Source organism: Calypte anna, chromosome 26 (assembly GCF_003957555.1).
Source record: "Calypte anna isolate BGI_N300 chromosome 26, bCalAnn1_v1.p, whole genome shotgun sequence".
NCBI lineage: Eukaryota > Metazoa > Chordata > Aves > Apodiformes > Trochilidae > Calypte > Calypte anna.
The window spans coordinates 6,202,579-6,223,917 of record NC_044271.1 but is presented as its reverse complement, the minus strand read 5'-3'; the positions used below and the strand labels follow the sequence as shown (position 1 = coordinate 6,223,917).

At 52.9% G+C, this 21,339-nt stretch overlaps 1 protein-coding gene across 2 annotated transcripts; it reads right to left on the bottom strand.

The window, feature by feature from the left end:
* Window positions 1-666: 666 nt before the first annotated feature.
* On the bottom strand, window positions 667-16,066 carry PPARD (peroxisome proliferator activated receptor delta). 2 transcript variants are annotated; one of them, XM_030465438.1, is made up of 7 exons: window positions 15,962-16,066; window positions 5,103-5,331; window positions 4,253-4,404; window positions 3,459-3,597; window positions 2,734-2,936; window positions 1,971-2,424; window positions 667-1,617 (listed from the first exon to the last, which is right to left on the bottom strand). In XM_030465438.1, exons 2-7 carry the CDS (start codon window positions 5,230-5,232, stop codon window positions 1,370-1,372), a joined length of 1,326 nt encoding a protein of 441 aa, XP_030321298.1. In that variant the 5' UTR covers window positions 5,233-5,331; window positions 15,962-16,066; the 3' UTR covers window positions 667-1,369. The 2 variants fall into 2 exon arrangements, with proteins under 2 accessions (XP_030321298.1, XP_030321299.1); XM_030465439.1 differs by having other exon boundaries at window positions 1,971-2,421.
* Window positions 16,067-21,339: the final 5,273 nt, after the last annotated feature.

Here is a 21,339-nt window from a genome sequence, read left to right as displayed (position 1 = left end):
GCTGGGGACAGGAGTAGGAGGGCACAGCAGCTCCCCTGACCTGACCCAAAGCTGGGGACAGGGGCAGGAGGGCACAGCAGCTCCTCTGACCTGACCCAAAGCTGGGGACAGTGACAGGAGGGCACAGCAGTTCCCCTGACCTGACCCAAAGCTGGGGACAGTGACAGGAGGACACAGCAGCTCCTCTAACCTGCCTGTAGCTCCTGCCAGGTGTGAGCATCCCACCCTCTCCCTCCCCTTGTATAAATACTTTGCCATTTATACTGTGGTTTGCAGCTCCAAAGCTCGTTGCAGCCAACCCACTAATTAATCCTCGTGCTCTCTCTCTGAGCAGAGAGCAAGGGACAGCCCAGCTCCCTTTCACAGAGGGGAAACTGAGGCAGGGCAATTAACAGGTCCATGTCCCAAGAGCATCAGGAGTGCTGGAGGCTGGCTGTGGCTTTGCTCTCCTCTTGCTGGTGTTGCTTGTTGCTGGAGGTTTTGCTTGCTCTGGTGCTCACAGGAAGCCCCTGCAGACTCCCCAGACCCCCCTAGGGCTTGGAAGGGAGCTGAAGGACAAGTCAGAAACCTTGATCCTGCAGGAATCTCTGGTAACTCACCCATTCCTGAGCAGAACAACCAGGGGAAGCAAACAGACTCTATCCTTTGCTCTGAAGGTGATTTTTGATGAGACAAAGCCTTTCCCCTGCTACCTCCCCATCCCTCCCTCTCTCACACTGAGGTGCTGAGGAGCAGGACAGAGATCCCACGAGCCCTCTGGGAGACAGGAATAAAAGCTGCACAGCAAAGAGGGGTGGAGGGGCTGCAGCAGAGGAGTCTCTGCTGGGACAGCCCTCCCCATCTTCAACCACCTTAGCTTTTCTTTGGGAAAGAGAGAAACATCCTTTTGTTTCACCACCCTGGGCTTGGCAGCTCAGGACAATGTCTCTTCGGAGTGCAATATAAAATAAAAAAAAAACCAAAAGAGAAGAAAGACACACTGCAAGTGCTGCTGCTGGCCCCACTGGGTCTCCTCAGGAGTGTGGCATCCCAAACTTCTGCAGGATCCCCTCCTCCCGTGCCATGTAAACGGGGTCAGCTACTCCAGAGGCCCCTGGGGAGCAGCTGAAGAGCATAGTAACGGAAACAGAAAGTTCTGGTTTTGCCTTGGTAAAAGTTGTTAGTGTGTGTTAATGGAAGCCCTGGCCCAGGAGGTGGTGGCTGTGATCCCTCCTGGCATCTCACCTGATGTACCGTACGTCAGGGTCACGTAGGAAAAACAAGAGTTTCCAGTAGAAGAAATGGAAGACGTGGGGGAAAGGTTTTCTTTGTTTCTGTACAAAGAGTCTTGGTGGGAATCCATGGCTTTGTTCTCATAAATAACAGGTCCTTAGTACATGTCCTTGTAGATCTCCTGCAGAAGCGGGTGCAGAGATGTCTCTGTCTCTGTCTTCTTGATCTTCTGCACCAGCTGGGCGTGCTCTGTCACCAGCTGCCTCAGGTCAGCCATCTTCTGCAGCAGCTTGGGGAAGAGGTATTGGGCATCCGGGTGGTTGGACTGCAGGTGGAACTCCAGTGCTCTCAGGATGTTGTCTTGGATCTCTTCCACCTGTTTCTCGTTCATCAGGCCAGGACGGTCTGTGGAGAGGAAGCAGGGTAGCTGTGGAGTTATGGTGTAGCCCTCCAAAGCTCCTCCTGGGGAAAGGGAGATGGGGACAGTGACCCACCCACCGTGACTCCAACCTTGTCAACTAAACAAGAGAAGTGTGCTCTTGGATAAAACCTTTCCCACAGCAGCATACTAGATGTCCCTTCTACAATCCTTGCTCTTGGTCCAAGCTTGCCAAGTGTCACTGTTATGGAAGAGCTTTGGAACTGCCCAGTTCTTCTCTGGTCCCTCTTAAGACATCCCTGCAGCTCAACTCTCCCAGCCCAGCCCCAACTACCTCTAAGAGGACTCTTCCCAACGCTCTTCCCAAGCTCCTGCTCACCTCCACACAGGATAATGGCAGCCACAAACAGAGAGAGGTCACTGTCATCCAGCTCCAGAGCATTGAACTTCACAGCAAACTCAAACTTGGGCTCCATGATCTCACTGAAGGGCTTGCGCAGGCTGCGCAGGAACTCGCGGGTCACGAAGCCGTTCCCGTTGGCCACCAAGAGCCCATCCTTGTTCATGATGGAGGCCAGCATGGCAAAGATGGCCTCGTGCACCCCATACTTCAGCAGAGTCACTTGGTCGTTCAAGTAGAGGCCGATGAAGCTGGGGATGCTCTTGGCAAACTCGGTGAGCTCCCGCACAGTCTCCACCGTGGTGCACTGGCAGCGGTAGAAGACGTGCACCCCAATCTCCTTGTAGGGGGGGATGCCATTCACCAGCTGCTTCCACACCAGCCCCTTTTCTGCCTGCCACAAGGTGTCCATGTCGTGGATGACAAAAGGCTGCTTGACAAAGAAGCAAGAGGTTAGGAACTTGCAGTGGGGCCTGGAAATGCCACCTCCACCAAGGTCAAACTGGTGCTTGTCTGCCAGTCCCTTTGGTGTTCTGTCCTCTCTGGGGCTGGCAGTGCCCAGCTGATCTGCACCCACCCACAACAGCACAAGGCTCCAGAGAAGGGAACAGCTGGATCCATGCAGCTGGATCTGCTGCAGGTGGAACATCTACAGAAGGAGGGAGCCGTGCAGCCTCTCCCAGAGAACAGCCCCACCACGTTGGTCGTGGCCAACTCCACCTGCACTGGGGAGGGAACTTACTGGGGTGCTGCTGGCCTTCCCGGTCAAGATCCCTCTCGCCTTCTTTTTGGTCATGTTGAAGTTTTTCAGGTAGGCGTTGTAGATGTGTTTGGAGAAAGCTTTGAGGTCAGCCACCTGGGGGTTCTGGCAGCTGATCTCACTGGCTGTCAGCCCTGCCACCAGCTTCCTCTTCTCTGCCTCCGGCATGCGGCCGAAGCGGATTGCTGTGGGGGGGAAGAACTGGGGGTGAGGACACCAGAGGTGAGGTGTCCAAGGAGGTAGCACTCTGCTGGGCCACCACAAAGGGCTGCTAGCCAACACCTGCAGCTACACAACACGATGCTTCTCCAGGGGTGCAGCTCCTCCAGCACCTTCCCCAAAGAGCCACCCTCACGCTGAGCTCCCTTCCCCGCTCCTCTGGGCTCTCACAGAAGCCCTGCTTGCCCCACTGACACCTGGGCTTGGCCAGGAACAAGGTGGTTACACCTGAAGTTTAAAAATCCCAGTGCAGAAGAGCAATTTGTGTGTCCAGTTCCCTCTGGGTCAGCCTGTAAGGGACAGCTGTGTGACAACAACCAGCCTGCAGGGTGGGAATCAAGGGTGGGCAGGAGAAGGGGATGAAGCTCAAAGATGATCTCCTAGCAAGAAGACAGCCCCAGGAGACAGAAAGCTCCACTCAGCCTTCCTGTGTGAACCCTTTGCAGCTGTCCCTGTGGCAGGCAGCTGGGCAGGGCTGTGACACTCACCGTTGTGGGACATTCCCAGGGAGAGGCATTTCTGGAAGCGGCAGTACTGGCACTTGTTCCGGTTCTTCTTCTGGATCTTGCAGCTCCGTTCACACCTCTCGTACTCCAGCTTCATGCGGATCGTCCGGCGGAAGAAACCCTGCAGGGAGGTGGCACAGAGGGGGACAAGGAGCAGGGGAACAAGGGAACAGCACTCTCAGAACCTGTGGTTCAGGACCAGGCTGGTTTATTAGCAGTGGGAGCTCCACAGAGGTCCAGCCAGGTGGGGAGGAGAAGCCTCAAGTCTCTGCCACAAGCAGAAGGAGAGGGTGTGGGCTGGAGAAGAGGAGAGTGGGGGACAGCCTGATGGGATTCTGCAGGGACAAAAGAAAGAGGAAAGAGCTGCAGGCAGGGTCCAGCCTGCAGATAATGTCTGGTGGGACCTGGGAAAGGAGTACCAGTGGTACATCCAAGTTGTGGCCAGTGATCCCTGGGGGATAAACACACAGCTCCCTGCTGGTCTGCAGTGCAGGAAGCATCTTTAAAAGCAAAGCCCGAGGCCTTGTGGGGACAGATGGATTTGCTTTCCAAAATAAAGCATGATGGGGCACGATTTGGGCCATATACATCTCAGCTTCCTCCCCCAGGACAGTGTTTGGGTTGGTGTCTGTACACCCCACACTCTTGCAAATTTTTGGGGTTTTTTTTTTCTGTACAATCACTCAATCCTGCATCCCTGCTTTGCTGTAAAGCTGCTTGTTTGAAGGACTTGGGTGCTCCCAGGGGTCTCAGCAGCCCTCCCCAGGGGTCTGTACCTTGCAGCCCTCGCAGGCATGCACGCCGTAGTGAAACCCCGAGGCTTTGTCTCCGCAGACCCTGCACTCCACGTTCAGTGCCCCCAGAGCTGCCTCCTCACAGCCCATCTGCAGTTGGTCCGACAGGGAGGGAGAAGAGCTCTGCGAGATGTCTGCAAGCACAGAAAGGGCTCTGTCCTTTCCAGCCACAAACCCACCCTGGCCTCTTAACTTCTCCAGCTGTAGGGATTTCCAGCACTGTCCCAGCCTCCCACAAGCACCGAGTCCAGGCAGTTAATTCATCTCAGAGATCAGGCAAACGTCATGCACAGAGCCAACAGTGTCCCCAGTATGCCCCAGTGTGTGAAGACTCCACACCAGTGCTGATTTCTTTCCTCTGGCATTCGTATCTAGGCAATGAAGCCCAAGCAGCACATTTTATAATCCCCAGTTGGGATGTGGGGGGCACAGGGCTGCCCAGCTGTACCCCCAGGGCTCTGAAGGAGCCACTTCAGCCATGGCAAAACTTCTCCTCCAGTTCTTACAATCAGTTTGCACTGAGGACTTCAAGAAGCATTCAGGGAAGTGTTCTCAGGCACCCTGAGAGCTGTCTCCATCTGGGGTCCAACATTACCTGCCTGTCCTTTCATTCCCACCTCCCACCCTGCTGCCAACAGCTGGGCAGTGACAGCAGCAGCAGAAATAATCCCCTCCACAACTTGATGCATTATTGCACAAAGGGAAGAGATTAAAATGAGCCAAACTCCCATTCACAGGCAGGTTCTCTGCCCCCAAGGCTCAGCACATGGCCCAGAGGGACAGGGACATCTGAATGCTCCAGGGACAGCTGAACTCCTCCCCTTCTACTCACCGGTGTAGCTGCTTGAAGGCAGGGAGCTGTCTGGTCCTCCACTTGGGTCTGAGGCTCCACTTGCCACCATGACTGCCTCTTCCTCTTCCTCTTCCTTGACCTCAGGTATTTCCTCCTGTAGTTGTTCCATAATTGATCACCCCTCAGTGCCAAGACTGCAATCCCTGTCATAGCTCTGGCATCATCCGCCTCTATCCGAGATGGACCCTCCCAGGCTGCTCCTGCTAACCTGGGGACAGAAGGAAAAATGGGGGGTGCCACCTCTGAGCACAGGGCACCCCAGCAGCAGGGCAGAGTGTAACCATGCTGCTCCTGCTCTGCTTTCTCTCTTAGTCCAAGGGGATCAGCAGAAGCCTTTATAAAAAGTCACTTTGCATCCTGGGATGAACACTCTGTGGGACTCAAGGAAGCAAAACTTCACTGGAATCGTGTTTAAAGCCCAGCAGATAGAGTCCAGCCCACAAACCAGCTGAGATGCCACCAAGGGAGCTGGGCTCCCCAGCTTGCAAGTCTCAGAGTAGAAACATTGCCCCAGACAACATACCCCAGAGTCACCAGTGCCCTGAGACATCACTGTGACAGCAAGACCAGACTTGACAGAGCCCAAGCCACCAGGATTAAGGCAACACCAGCTCCACACTCCATCCCCACCCAGCCAAGGCAGAGCTTTTGGGCTCCATGCCCAAGGGTGGAAAACGCTGGGGGAGCAGGGCTGGGTGCAGGTAATGGGGTAGTGACTGAACACCCCCAGCCCTCTGCTGGCCCCCACCCTGGGGCTCCTTCCCATCACAGCCCTGCCAGTTACAGCCTGGGTGTTTATTTTCACTGGTGTTGGAGCTGACCTCAGCTTTTCTGCCAAGAGCTGCTGGGTTGCAGACGTTGCTGCTGCTGGGCTGTGCTCAGCGTCATCCCCAGCCTGCACAATCTGGGCAGTGTTAATCCTGGGTTTCCTGTGGGAGGAAAAGCCCTGGCCTCTCCCTCCCCCCTCCCTCTCCCTCCTGTGTGCTTCCACTCCTTGTTTGCCTTAATCCATCCCAAACAGTCCACAAAAAACTCAAGCTGTGCAAGCGATGCATGGGCGGTTCTGTGCCCGTGGATCTCACCCCAGCTCATGTCATTTGCCTCCAGCTCTTGGTTCCTAACCAAGTAATTAATATCTCAAGCCCAGCCTGTGCAGAGTTGCATCCAATTCCCTAAAGGATCTATTTTTAAGTAGAGAAAGACCCCTCAGAAGAGCCACTGAAATGCAGCTTCCATCAGGGAAGCCTCAATTTGCAGGCACGAGGGAAATGGATGCAGCAGCTTCAAACTCTCATGGCAGTGAAGTGAGCAAGATGTTTGTGGGGTCTCCTAGAACAGTAACCTCCAAGCAACAGGATGGTCTGTGACCCCTGCCCCATGGCTTGGTGGCAGTGGGCAGCAGGGATCTGGGAGGCTCACTTTCCCTCCTGTAAAAGACCCTCATGCCCAGCACTTCAAACCTGAGCTGCAGCCAGCTCCATGGATTTGCTGGAAAGCCATCAGCTCCAGGGAGCCCTTAGAGCACTTTGCAATACCTGAAGGGGCTCCAGGAAAGATGGGGAGGGACTTTGGAGAAGGGCTTGGGGGATGGAACAAGGGGGAATGGTTTTAACTAAAGAGGGGAGATTTAGATTAGGCATTAGGAAGAAATTCTTTGCTGTGAGGATGGTGGGAACCTGGCCCGGGTTGCCCAGAGAAGCTGTGGTGTTCTCTGTCCCTCTGCCAGAGCACTGAGGGACCATTCAAGGGCTGTGTTATCCTTGGCCTCCTCTCACCCATCCCACATGGTGGGACAAGGCACACAGGCAGAAAACCTTTTCAGAGGAGGTGGGCTGTAAGGAGCACCATCGTTTTGAAGGCTACTTAAAAAAGAAGGTACAAGCATCAGGAAACACTTTTTCCTGGAACAGCAGCTAGTAGGGGAAACTTATGGCAGCAGAAACTAACCCAAGGTGGAAAATACACCCAGAAGCAGCTTAATGAGGTTCTTACTAGCTCTCCTTTGTCTCTGGCACCCAGCACACTTGCTTTAAACCCAGAGCAGATGTAGCACTCTGCTTCACCCCAGCAGCCTCCTGGCACATTGCTGTTGGAATAACATGGGCACATCCCTCCAGCTCCATCCCTCCATCCACTGGGTCTACCTAGGGGCTTGCAGAGAGCTTGTGACATGCAGCTTGCTCCCCAAGCCCCACCAAAACAACCTCAAAACTCTGCTCAGAGTTAGTCTGGCTGCAGCCTGGTGTGCTGCTCTGAGAAGGGGGAAAGCAGAAGGTGAGACAGCACAGCAACACCAGGCTCCAGCTAAGGCTCCCTGTGTGCACCCAGGCATTAAGGGAAGAATAAGAGTTCACTTCCCAGCCTTCAAGAGTGGCTGGAGAGCCAGCAAGAGAAAAGCTTTTAGCAGAAAGCTCTGACTATATTGTTTTCATACCTCCTGGCAGGTCAAGAGCACAGGGGCTTGGGCAGAGGGAAGCTGTGAGAGCTGTTTGCACACCTGCCCTTCCCTTAGCCCTGCCCTTGTTTTCTAAACAACAAAAAGAGCAGGAGAGCAGAGAAAAAATGGGATTGATTTCACCCAGGGGGCTGCACCTCCTGCCTTCAGCAGGCAGGATGAAAGGCAGGATATGGGCTGTGCCTGAACCCTCCCAGCATGGGACAAAGCTCTGAGAGATATGGACCCCCCCAGCCCTCTCCTTGGGCCAGGGGCAGCCAAACCCAACTGCAGAGAGAGCCTGTGGAGAGGTGCTGAGGTTTCAGACACACTCCTCTGTTCCCTGTGAGCACCAGGGTTGGGAATGGGGCATCCAGAGGAGCTGGAGCTGCCCGGAGGTTTGGCTGTTCTTGGAGAGAGAGGAGGGACCTGCACAGCCAGGGACAGGGTTGTCACATCCCTGCATCCCTGTGGGATGGCACTGGGGATGGCAGAGGATGGCCAAAGGGCCCATCCCAACCACAGGGTTCCCCCCTCTGCTGGGTGCCTCCATGTCCTGTTGCCAAGCAGGCAGAGGGAATTCCCTTCAGGGGTCTCCCCTGGACTAAAATGCAACCCCCTGGAGCAGAGGGCACCAGCTCTTGATGCACCTCAGAATTCTGAATTTACTGTGCACTCAGAATGTGAACAGAAATAATCACTGAGCTGCTGGCTTGCTGCAAGTTTGGTTTCTGCCTTAAAGCCTGAGCTGCAGGGAGAAGGGCAGATTCCTGCCCAGTGCAGCCACCATCCATCTTTTCCTGCTCAGCAGCTGTCACAGAGCAGCAATGGAAAGAGAGGATGGAAACAAGGCCAGAGACTGTGAATTCCTTCCTAAGCTTCCCCAGAGAATCAGGCAAAGCCATTTCCCTTCCTCTTCTCACAGGATGGGAAGAAGCAAGAGAGCATGCAGCTCTGCCCTAGCCCCAATCTGCAGTCCAAGGAGCTTTGGCAACCCTGGCTGAGGCTGCAGCTTCCCTCTTGGGAGCTGCTGGAGGCTTTGGTTGCTGGCTCCAGGCTCAGGCAGATGCCTGCTGGCTGCAAATGGCAAGGGCTTTTGTCTTTACTATAAGCAGGAGCTCCCTGCCAAGCTTAACAATAGTGGGGGAATAGCAGGGAGCAACATGGCATGAGAGGAGGAAACAAACAGAACAAGAACAGAAGTTGAAAGGAGACAAATCTTCAGCACAGCCATGCTGCAAGAAGGTAAAACCCCTCTGAAACTGATCCAAACCTCCAGTTGACCAACCTGTAGCTTGTACCCTCTTGGTCAGACAGCTCCTTGAGCTGGGTTCAGGGGAGCAGAAGCCAACAAACCAAGGAGGAAATGCTCATCAGCAGCACAGGAGGGGTGGCAGGGTGATGTGACCAACAATTCCAGTTTCTCACCAGTATCTGAGTCCTGCATGCAGAGTGAAGCATCACAAGGAGGGGACGTGAGTTTCAACACAGTCACCCAAGGGCTGGCAGGCAGAGAGCCACAAAGGAAGAGCAAGGAAGTGCTCATCATTAGGAGTGCTCATAATTAGAAGGGCTTCATCTTTAAACCAGGTGTAGCTTAGCTGGTGGAGAGAAAACACTCCCTCCCTCCAGGAGACATCCATTTGTTTCTAATATATTTATACAGATGGGGTTGACCAAGTCCTTGTTGCAGTCTGGAGTGTCACCACGTGAGATCCTTCCTGGAAGATGGAAGTTTCCAGGCAAAGCAAAGTGTCAGAAAACCAAAAAGTCCAAACCTCCCCAGGGTCAAGTCCCAGAGTTGATCTGCTTCAAGCTGCTGTCCAAGTTGCTGTAGAAAAGGTCACCAGGAATTGCAAAAAGGAACCATTTTACAGTGGGAATGCTTCTGGCTTGGGGTTTTTGTTCCTCTGGACAGAAAATATTAGTCAAATTTAGTCTGCAGAAGTGAATCCTTTTGGAAGGGGTGAGATGAGTGTTCAGGGCTCTGTGCAGCACGTTGAATCCACCAAAAAATTGTAACTGAATCCATAAAAAACCCAAAGATGTGACTGCTGCTCGTTGGCCTCTGTTTGCAGACATCCCTTGTGTTGTGTCACCCCTGCTGACACCTCCTCACCAGTTCCTGTTCCTGTTCCTCCATGTCAGCTACTACTAAGAAAAGCTGAAGAAGAGCTAAACTGATGCTGCAATCCAGGAAAGGTAACCAAGTGCACAGAGGAGGAGAGACAAACATTGACAACATGTTTGGTTTTGTTCCTGAAAGCTCCACACACCCCCTCATTACCTCACGAGATGCTTACAACCCAAGTGCTTCCTTCCTTACTCAAAGTCTTGGCTGCAAGGCAGGTTCCACACAGAAATAAACTACTAGAACTAGCAAGGAAGAGCCCTTCCATCCAGTCCTGACACCCAGGGCCAGATTTGGAAGCATCTGCTCAAATGTTGTCCCAGTCCAGTCCCGTGATCTTCTCTCTGACTCTGCTCTGGGCTTTTCACCAAGGAGCAGCCCAGGGGTCAGAGCAGCTGGGTACTGCCAGAGCTGCTGTCACCCTCTTGCTGCTAATTACTCAGGAACATGTGACAGGGTGCAGGAGATTCCCTTGCTTGCCTTGAGCAGCCAAAATGAATCACAGATCCACCACATGTTTGAACTCACCCACTTCCTGGACACCGAGAGGATAAAAAATGTAAGGTCACAAACCTTGCCAGATTCGTCTTTTTTTTCAACACCACAATTGGTGCTCTCTTCAAAACCATGATGTTTTCTTCAAAAAAGGAGTTTTCTGCTTTCTCACTGGGTTTCTTCAGAGCAAGAGGAATCACAGAAACAGAATGAAATCAGACTGAGGGCTATGAACTGCAAAAGGGGGGGCTGCCAGGCTGCTCAGCTCTCACTTCATCCTCCAGAAGCTGCAGATGGCATCAGATGAGATGAATCTTCAGATGGCAGAGCCTGGGAGAGGGTTAATGCTTCTATAGGAATCCTCTCTCCACACCTTTCACCTCAGGCTCCAGAGCTGCCTTTTGCAGCAGGCTGGGCAGTGAAGAGCTGGGCAGGTCCTTAGCTCTGATCTCAAGTCCTGCTTCACAACCTTCAGCAAATCCTGTCGACCCCCAAACCTCCATTTCCTTCAGCGTTTAAAAAACAAACCCCCCCAACCCAAAAAAAAGAAAAAAAAAAAAGGAAAAAAGCAAACCAACAAAACTCCAGGATTTTAACAGTGCTTCCTTCCTGATTCTCTCTTTGCTGCATTAGCTCAGGCACGTTTTGGAGGCACAGAGGGACACATCAGTGCCAAGAGAGGTTCTTTATTCCTGTATTATGGATTTTGACACCTGTTTGCAGTCATGCTCAGAATCCTGAGCCCCCTGGCCCCAGGTCAGCACGCCCTGCTGCTTGTGACCATCTTCTCCTGTTGTACATTCCTCCACAAAGCATTTTCAGGATGACTTTCAGCAACTAAACTGGCACATCCCACCCTGGCACTCGCTGACCGATATTTGAGGTTTGCTGCTGGGGGCAAGAGGGACACATGGATTGGGACCCACTGGAACAAGGATCACAGCCAGGAAACCAGCAGGTACCAGAAAGGTGACACCACCCAAGCTTCTCCGAGCTGGAATTGGCACAGGAGTATTGCTGTTTGAGAAGATCATGAAGTCTGGGAAGGAGAGAGGATCAGAGTGCTGCTGGGAGAAAGGGGCAGAGCAGGGATGGCTCAGTGTCCACAGGGCACCCTGACCCCATGGGCTTTCCAGGATATCTCCTGGTAGGGACCCAACACCCAGCCCAGCAACTCCTGTTTGTACTCTTCCAGCAGCCTCTGCTTCCTGCTCCACCAGTGCCACTTTTCCCATCCTTGCTTCTTCCCTGGAAGTGCCAAAGCAGCTGTCTGGGATATATTCACTTTTCCTTTCCAAAGATGAGGATGTTGGCAGCTCAGAGAAGCCACTGTGAGCTTTTCCTCACGCTGGATGGAGTCCAGAGGAGCCACAGGGGTGAACTGAGGGCTGGAGCAGCTCTGGAGCCAGCCTGGGAGAGTTGGGGGTGTTCAGCCTGGAGAAGAGAAGGCTGCAATGGGGAGACCTTAGAGCACCTTCCAGTGCCTGAAGGGGCTCCAGGAAGGCTGGGGAGGGACTTGGGACAAGGGCCTGGAGGGATGGGATGAGGGGGAATGGCTTTAAACTGGAAGAGGGGAGATTGAGATGAAATATGAGGGATAGATTCTTTGGGGTGAGGGTGCTGAGCCCCTGGGTGCCCCCAGAAGCTGTGGCTGCCCCATCCCTGGCAGTGTTGAAGGTTGGATGGGGCTTGGAGCACCCTGGGCTGGTGGGAGGTGTCCCTGCCCATGGCAGGGGTGGAACTAGATGAGCTTTGAGGTCCCTCCCAACCCAAACCATCCCATGACAAGACTTTATAATATGATATAAAACTCCTTCAGTCCCCTCATGCCTTAACTGCAGGCACTGAGTTTGCTGAGAGACCCCTTGTCCTCCTGAAGCTGGGCAGGCCACGTGGAAAGATCTGGTTTCAGGAACATCAGTAATTATAGAACAGGGCTGGCAAAGGAGGAGCTCAGGGGGGAACAGCACCAACCCTTCCCAAAGCAAAGAGTGGGCAGGGGGTGGGTGTCAGAGGCTCAGAGCAGCATTTCCATGGAAAACCAGGAAAGGGGAAAGTGGAATAAGCCCTCATGGCCACTGCTGGAGCATGGCCTTGGTGAGAGCACTGCTGGCAACAAAGCCACTGCACACCCCAGGCCCCATCTTCAGTTTCCTCAAAGCCTCAATGTCACTGGGACACCAGCAAGTGTCACCACTGCTTTGGATGGGACTATCAGATCCCCCAGGAAAGCAACGAGGGGCAGGAAAGTGGCAGCAGGCCAAGGCTCTGGATCACACACACACGTGTGAGCAGATTGCTCTCTGGAGCCAAATACCCAGAAAGTTTTATTGCTGGGTTGCTTGTGCTCTGAGATCCAGGAAAATTCCCACAAAAGCTTCCCCTCTTTCCAGTGACCAAAATTTTCAATCCCATGGGCTAACCAGGGGAAGAAAACAAATAAAAAAAATAAAATCCACCAGCCTGTAACTTTTGTTGTGCTTCCACTTGGACTCCTGGAAATGTGTGACTGGTTTTGTAGAGCTTTGCAAAATCTCCTGGGCCCCAGCCATGCTGCCCTCTGATCCCAGGCAGCAGCTGACAGTGAGGGATGATGCCCAGGCACAAATTGAGATGATTCAGCATGGTCTGGGAACGTCAGTGTTGGAACAGTGAGAACAAACCCCTGTTCCAAGCAGAGAGGAGGAAAAATCAGGGAGTCTGAGTCTGCCTCTGTATGGAAAACTCCAAGAGAGCATCAGGATAACTTGGTTACCCAAACTAGTTCATCACCCTCTTAGGGAAGTGGATGGGAATGATGTTTCCTTACTATTTTTGGCCACATCCACCCAGCAGGAGGTGGCTGGAGGAGCAGAGGTTTCCCTGCATTTTCAGCAGCAGTACGAGCAGTGATTGTGGCTGTGTGCTCCTGCCAAATCAGAGGCTCTGACCATGTGGATTTCTGCCTCAGCCCCTAGAAAACAAAAGGCTTGAGCAAAGCCTTTCCTAAAATCCTCACATCCTGGGTACCATCTTGGGGGGACAAAGGGAGCAGCAGCAAACAAGCCAAGCACTGCCACTTCCCAACACATCCACTGGGAGCTCAATGGACTCCACCAACTCCAGCCCCAAGCTCACGTTCACCAAAACCCTTTTCTAGAGATCTCCATGTTCTTAAGGAACACAAGACAGTGCCTGGATAAGAGAACCCAGAGATGTTTTGCAGAGATGTTGGGTCTCCAACCACCGGCCCTCCTGGGGCTGACAGCTTTCAAGGTCCAAGAAATCCATTGAATCAGCATAAAGTGAAAACCAGATTTAAGCATTCTCAGAAACATCCTGATTTGTATTAAGATGAAATCAAGAGCTGCATTAATTAAGTGCAAAAAGCCAGGCAGGGTAGGGATTTGTGCTTTGGTTCCCATCACCAAGGTGACTGCAGATCCTGAACCTACCTGACCCATCCTCTTCTCAGCCTGACAGAACCTTTCCCAACAAGACACTCATTAGTGGCAGCATGGTTCAGAGTGAACCTTGTCTTATCACCCCATCAAAGAAACTCTTCCCTATCAGCTCAGCTATCAGCTTCTCTGCCCTTTTCACCCATCAGAACCATTCTGTCTCCATCCCCCATCAACCCACACTCTGGTTTTTGCTGTTCCAAGTTCCACTTCCCAGACCAGGGAAAACCAGAAAATGCAGCATGAGAGCAACAATTCTGGTTGGCATGGACATTATCTGGCTGCTGCTACCCACAAGCCTCAGAGATGTGCTCTGGTTTAACCCAGTTTCTGGCTTGTGCTTTCATCCTCTCACCCTGCAAGCCACAGCCTGGTCTGCAAAACCCAAACCTTAAAGCAGAACTATCCAGGGGATCCTTAGGGAATCATCCAGACACATCCATGTACTTCAGAGCCCTTTGCAAAGACACTTGGAAAGACCCAAACAATCTGAGATCTTCAGAAGCCTTGGAGTTCCCATTTTCCAGATGCTGTGATCACAGCAGTGAATATTTGAGCATTTCAAGAAGTCATCCTGAAACTAAAACACAACTCCAGTCAGTTCTGCTTGCAACTGAGCAGGGCTCCAGTGAGCATCATCCCAAAACACTGACTTTGGGGAAGATACATTTCACAACTTCCTTGACCAAAAGCCTTCATATCTGCAAGAATTATTCCACTCTAATCCCTGCTTTGGGGAAGTCACTTCCCAGGCATTCTGCCAATGCAAGCACATTTCAGAGTATAAAACAAAAGTTAAAAAAAAGAAAAAAGTTCTAAAAAAAAAAAAATAATCTGATTTGTACTCACTATGGAAATGACTTCTGCTTGTCCAGACTTCCCCAAAACCTCCAAAATTACTGCAGCAGTGCTAAGCTGTCTGTCTCTGAAGAGTAACACTTCTAGGAAAGCAGAGATTGCTCTGCAGAGCCTGATGAGAAAGCAGCTCCACACCCCAACAAATCTGTGGCTATCAACAAGAGCTGCTGCTCCTGCCACGAAGCAAGAAAGCCAAAAGAAATCACAAAATCAACCAACACCTCCAAGTTTCATAGTCAGGGAGAGCCAGGCTGGGTTCCAGCAGCAGATAATCTTTTTCAGGCATAAGCACTGCAACATCCTCTCACCCAATTAAAAAAAAAAAAAACATTTGCAATTCCAGGTCCTATTGCATGAAGAAGCCCAAGTGTCTCTTGTCATGCTAATTCCTCAGTCTTTAAGAACATTTGCAGGTTTTCCAGCTCATAATTCAAGTTCATAATTCAGTAGGCACTGAATTCCCCCAAAAGGCAACAAGATGTACTGGACAAAAATACCTATTTGTCAACAGAGAGCCACAAACATCAGGAATTCTGCACAACAATGCTCTTCTGATCAGCACAGCCTGATCAGAAAAAAATCCACATGCTACAAAGATCCTCAGAAGTCCACATCTTGAATGCCAGGACAGAGATAGCACCACAGTTGGACTAACTTGACACAGAAAACCCCATCAGCTGAACACCTCAGCCCTGTGGGCAAAAATAAATCCACCCCCAACAAGGAGATGGTGTTACAATGCCATGAGAAGAGACAGGGGGTATTTGGGTGCAGGCAGACAGCACAGTGAAAGCTTTTGAGTACTGTTTCAGTGGGCTGAAGCAGGACACTATTTCCCTAAGCCTTGGCCATCCTCAAAACCCCTGTCCCAGCTCAGCAGTAACCCCCTCATTTTCCCTAGCAAAGCAGTTAGAGATGGAATCACTGCATGCCCAGATGATTAGGGAATTATTTAACCCAGTATGGTCCCTGAGTCCATGCAGCTCAAGCTGGAAAAATCCAAGTTCAGTGGTTAAAAAAAAAAAAAAAAAGTAGAAATAATCAGAATAAAAAAACCACCTTAGTAACTGCAGCAAGAGTGGATCAAGGGTTGGACATGATGATCTCTGAGGTCCCTTCCAACCCAGCCAGTTCTATGATTCTATGATCTTAAAGGTCTTTTCCCACCAAAGCAATTTGATGACTCTGAACTATGACACTGCTGTATTTCCAAAGTAATAGTTGGCTTAGAAAAGGCAGAATTAGCTCCTAGTGCTCCCAGCACCCTCCTGAGCAGAATCCCTAAAGATCCTTCTTAGAAACGCAAGGAAAATAAAGCACCAAGTTTATATTTAGAAAGACATTTACCAAAGTTTAAGCTGATGGATGAAAGTGAAGCTTGCTGTAAGCAAGCAGCACCTCCCAGGCTCTTCCCTGTCCCAAGTTTTTTGAAAAAAAACACAGGTAGGATCAGTGGTTTGGTAGCTACTCTGTGTGTTACCTCTCCGGAGCAGCTGTCCCCGTCTGCCTGTCCCTGGAAGCCACTGTTCAGTCACCATGTCTTTCCCCTGAGAGGTGAAAACTGAAGTGATCTGCAAGAGAAGCCAAGATGAGTTTGCAGGGCTGTGCTGAAGGCCAGATATTTATGCTGCTGGCAGAGCTGGGTTGTCTCCAGCACCAGCTCTGAAACTGAAACACACGCTCCCTCTACAGCACACTGAGACCATCAGGCTGGAGGGGGGAGTTTGGGGGGGAAGGAGGAGGCAGCAGTCAAAACATCCCCTCCCAAAGCTCTGCCAGTTTCTGCAAACTGGGAGGAAAAGCAAAAGCCCTCAGCAGAGAGGGGTTTGAGGATGTCACTTCTGCCACATGGCACTCCCAGCCAGGGTCTGAGAACCCCAGACTTCCAATGACCACACGAGGTTCATGTAAAAGCTCATTGGAAAAGGGTCTGGAAGGTGGTTTGTTTACTCAGCTTGTTGAATCCACCTTTAAGAGGCTGCCAGAAAGTTCCTGCAACTTTAATGAACTTCCCTCTTGGGTGGCTGAAACTTAAAGATTCAAGAGAGTTCATTCACTTCTCTTGGCTTGCCTGATAATTGTGTAAAATTGTCTTGCACTAATTTCAGGCTCAGGAGAGCAGGAAGAGGCCAAGGATGGGAAAAAACCAAAAAAAAACAAAAAAAACAAACCACCCCAGGCTTATGAGGCTTTGAACTAGAGGACTTAGAGCAAGTATGTTCTATTTTTAGACAGTTATGCAGACTAACTGGACTAACATATTAAACAAAGATGTTGTGAACATGATGCTACTTGAACCCATGTACCCTTCTGACATTACCAAGAGAAAAGCCCTGTTCTGTATTGCTCCCTCCAAAACCTACCATGGGATAACTCAGAGAGCAGCTGAGCACCAGCACCAGACCTGGCAGACCCAGGGAAGGGCAGGAGTGTGAGATCCAACAAAGCAACCCCAGCTCCTTGCACTGGAGCATCATCCCCATCAGGATGCCTCTTTCTTGCTGACAGTGATATAAAAATCATGGAATTGGCTGGGTTGGAAGGGAGCTCAGAGCTCATCAAGTCCAACCCTTGATCCACTCCCCCCGTGGTTCCCAGCCCATGGCACTCAGTGCCACATCCAGGCTCTTTGGAAAGATCTCCAGACACGGAGAATCCACTACTTCCCTGGGCAGCCCATTCCAATGCCTGATCACCCTCTCCAGAAAGAAATTCTTTCTCATCTCCAACCTAAACCTCCCCTGGCACAACTTGAGACCCTGCCCTCTTGTCTTGCTGAGAGTTGCCTGGGAAAAGAGCCCAACCCCCCCCTGGCTCCAACCTCCTTTCAGGGAGTTGGAGAGAGTGATGAGGTCTCCCCTGAGCCTCCTCTTCTCCAGCCTCAACACCCCCAGCTCCCTCAGCCCTTCCTCACAGCAATTCTGCTGGATCCCTTCACAGCCTCCTTGCTCTTCTCTGGACCTGCTCCAGCACCTCAAGCTCCTTCCTGAGCTGAGGGGCCCAGAACTGGACACAGGACTCAAGCTGTGGCCTCCCCAGAGCTGAGCACAGGGGCAGAATCCCTTCCCTGGACCTGCTGGCCACGCTGTTCCTGAGCCAGCCCAGGATGCCATTGGCCTTCTTGGCCACCTGGGCACACTGCTGGCTCCTCTTCAGCTTCCTAATCTCACCCTCACCCCCCCTCTTGAAAAAAGTGACAGTGCTCAGGTTTGCAGGGCTGAGAGGAGCCTGCCCAAAAATCAGCAGTGAGGGAAGGAGTGGGCAGCCAGCAGCCTGCTCCCTGCTTTAGTGGGGGCCATAAAACCCCCCAGTAACTTTCCTTTCCCAGCATCATATGAAAAACAGAGCAGGTTACTCATCACTTTTTCCTCCCAAAGCAGCAGGAATTTTTGGTAACCCCAGACAAAGTTTTTCTTTAACCTTCCACATCAGGAAAAACTCCTCAAGTCTTCACAACCTGCCTGGCAGGTGAGGTCTGGGCTGTCTTCATCTCCACCAACAATAAAACCTCTCCCCGAATCACAAGGAAATGTAAGGTTGACAACTGCCCAGAAGGACAGAAACCACACCCAGGGAGTGCACAAATCACACCTCCTGCTCCATCAGAGAGCTTTGCTGTTGCCAGAGATGTCAGAATTCCAAGGAAGTCACTGGCTCACCTCATCCTGCTCCCAGCTGAATGCCAGGACATGGAAGAGCTCAGCTGAGAGGGAACCTGCTGGCATCTCTCTCCTGAAAGCTGCTCCTGGTGCTCTGGCTGACACATGATAAGGCAGGGAAGGAACTCCTGCTTCAGCACAGCCTGAAGGGAAAATTGCCTTCAGCCCAGAGAGAGATGGTGGGAAGGGAGCCAAGTGGAGCAGCAAGGAGGAACTGGGCTGCTTCAACCAGGGCAGAGGTTCAGGACAGCAACGTTGCCACCAGCCTTGGGACTACAAGGCTTTCCAGGGTGGCCACCACTCCATCTTCTGGCACCACTCAGATCCCTCCCTGTGAGCACTACAGACATTGTCCTGACCCCTGGGACAGGGCCAAAATCTCTCTGCCCACCCATGGACAGGGGCTGCAGGGGCTCAAGAGATCCCTTCCTACAAGCACCATCAACCCTCACATGCAGGGAGCTTCCCAGCTCAGTTTGTGAAGGAGAAGGTGGCCAAGGCTGGGAGAAGTCACACCAGGACTGCTTGAAGCAGGTCCAAGAGTCCAGGCCAAGCAGATGCTTTGGGAAAAGCAAGATGGGATTGGCACAGAGGATGCCTCTTATCCCTTCCACCTCCAGCAGCTTTGTGCCTTGATTTTCCAAGGACACCAAACCTCACCTACCTCCTAAATAGGTTTTGAACCTTAATTCCAAGGTTTCTGTAAGTAGGTTGGAGGCTCTGGGACCATTAGCAGGGCTGGGAAGCATCCCTTTAGATTTTGGAAGCGTAGCAAGGCCAGGGGGGCTTTGGATCACATGGAAAAGGGGAGCTCAAAACTCACGTGGGGAGGAAGAGTAACAAAAGGATTTTTGGTTATAAAAGCAGAGCTTGGGGGTGGCCACCAAGGAAGGACAAAATGCAACAGGTTGGTGGAACAAAGGAGCAAAGCTGGAGGTGAAAGAATTAGGTCTCTTGGTTCAAGGTTCTCTCACCTTCTTCTGGAGGCTCCTTTGCCTTTCACTTAGGATTTTTAGAAGGGTTTTTAAAGCTAATTAAGCCTCGGGGTGCAGCTACCACCTTTCTGAGAGCTTTCACAGCATGGGACAAGCAACCTCCTGTAGGATTCTCAAGTGCTTTAGAGCCTCCACTGAATAAAGGCAGCAGTACAGCCACTGCAGAGGTGGGGAAAGTGGTGTAAAAAGTATAAAAATCCCATCTTTTATCTGGGGTTTCAGGGAAAAAAGGAGCAGAATGTGGAGATAAGAGGGGTGGGAAAAGGATCCTTTCTCCTCAAGCAACCCCTGACCTGATGCATCACTGAGGGACCATCCTGACCCTCTTGCTTCTCATCCTCCCAGCAGTCAGTACCCTAAAACCACAGCTTTGCCACCCCACCCCTGGGAAAAAAGAAAGGCAGAGAGCCCCCCCTCCCAGCCTGCCCTGTCTGGGCCATGTTCCATCCTCCATTTTCCCTGATTTCCCGAGCAGGAAAGACACCTTGCATCCTAAAGTCACCAGTGTGTCCCTGCCCTCCCAGCCCACCCCCCCCCAATGTCCCCCTTCTTCCTCGATGCTCAAACCCCAGCTCCCTGCCCCTTCCACCCCTACAACCAGAGAGCCCCATCCCTCATCCTCTGCTCCCTGTTGTCCCCACCCCACAGCACAAATTGTCCCTCCAGTCCTTACCCCACCTTCTGTCCCAGCCACATGCACCATGTCCCACACCCCCTGTTCCCCACACCCCCCATCCCTGCTGCCCAGCACCCCACTCCTCACCCATCCCATAACTCTGTGCCCCTCCTCATGCCTCACACCCCTGTCCCCCACACACCCCAACCCCACAACCCAAACCTCCTGTCCCCCACATACCCTGTCTCCCTCACCCCATCCCTTCCACCCCACACCCCCTCTCTCCCTCCCACACCCCCTACCCCTCTCCTTCCATACCCCCTCTCCCCACTCCTGCCCCTGTCTCCCCACACAATGCTCCTGTGTCCCGTGTCTCGACCACCCCACACATCCCACGGACCTTACCCCACTGCCCCTATGTCCCCCACAGACCTTACCCCACTCCCCCCGTGTCCATCACATGCCACAGACCCTGCCCCATTGCCCCCGTGTCCCCCACAGACCTTACCCCACTCCCCCCGTGTCCATCACACCCCACAGACCCTGCCCCACTCCCCCCGTGTTCCCCCCACCCCACGGACCTTACCCCACTGCCCCCGTGTCCCCTTCAGGCCCTGACCCACTCCCCCCGTGTCCCCCACAGACCTTACCCCACTCCCCCCGTGTCCATCACACCCCACAGACCCTGCCCCATTGCCCCCGTGTCCATCACATCCCACAGGCCCAGCCTCACTCCCCCCGTGTCCATCACACCCTACAGGCCCTGCCCCACTCCTCCCCACGTCCCCCTGCCCCACAGCCCCCCGTGTCCCCCCCACGGACCCTTCCCCACTCACCTCGCTCCGCTCCCGCTCCGCTGCCCCCCTCTCCCTCCCTCCCTCTCTCCCGCCCCCCCTCCCCGTGACGTCACCGCTCCCGCCCTGACGCCACCGCATACCCAGCGCCCCTCAGCCAATCACCGCCGCCGGGCAGTCGTTACCATGGCAACGGCACAAGCCCACCCCCGCCCTGCCTGGCGCCCCCTGCCGGGCACGGAGCGCGCTCTGTGTGCGCGGGCGCTTGTGCGTGCCGGGCGCGGGGGCTGATGGGAAATGTAGTCCGGGAAGGGGCAAAATGGCGGCGGGTTCGGTCAGGGCCCGTGGGTCCGGCCATGGGGGCACCTTCGGGGTTATCGACACCCTGTCCCGACGCCTACAGGCTCACAGGGACACAGCGTGTCTGACAGGGACCCAGCATGGCTGACAGGAACCCACTGTAGCTCACCAGAACCTACCATGGATCACAGGAACCCACCATGTCGAGCAAGGACCCAGCATGGCTGAAAGGGACCCAGTGGGGCTCACCAGAACCTACCATGGATCACAGGGATGCACTGTGGCTGACAGGGACCCAGCATGGCTGACAGGGTCCCTGTGAGCCCCACTGGGACCCACCATGGCTGACAGGGACCCAACATGTGGAGCAAGGACCCAGCATGGCTGAAAGGGACCCAGCGGGGCTCACAGGGACCCACTGGGACTCACAAGGACTCACTGGGACTCACAGGGACCCACTGTAGCTCACCAGAACTTCCCATGGATCACAGGGA

Bases quoted from the DNA above. Each gene is read 5' to 3' on its own strand.
- PPARD (XM_030465438.1), bottom strand. From the start codon at position 5,232: ATGGAACAACTACAGGAGGAAATACCTGAGGTCAAGGAAGAGGAAGAG. The intron at 3,598-4,252 runs GTACAGACCCCT...ACCTCCCTGCAG, and splicing joins ATGCCTGCGAGGGCTGCAAG to GGTTTCTTCCGCCGGACGAT. The intron at 1,618-1,970 runs GTGAGCAGGAGC...TCCTCTCCACAG, and splicing joins TGCCATTATCCTGTGTGGAG to ACCGTCCTGGCCTGATGAAC.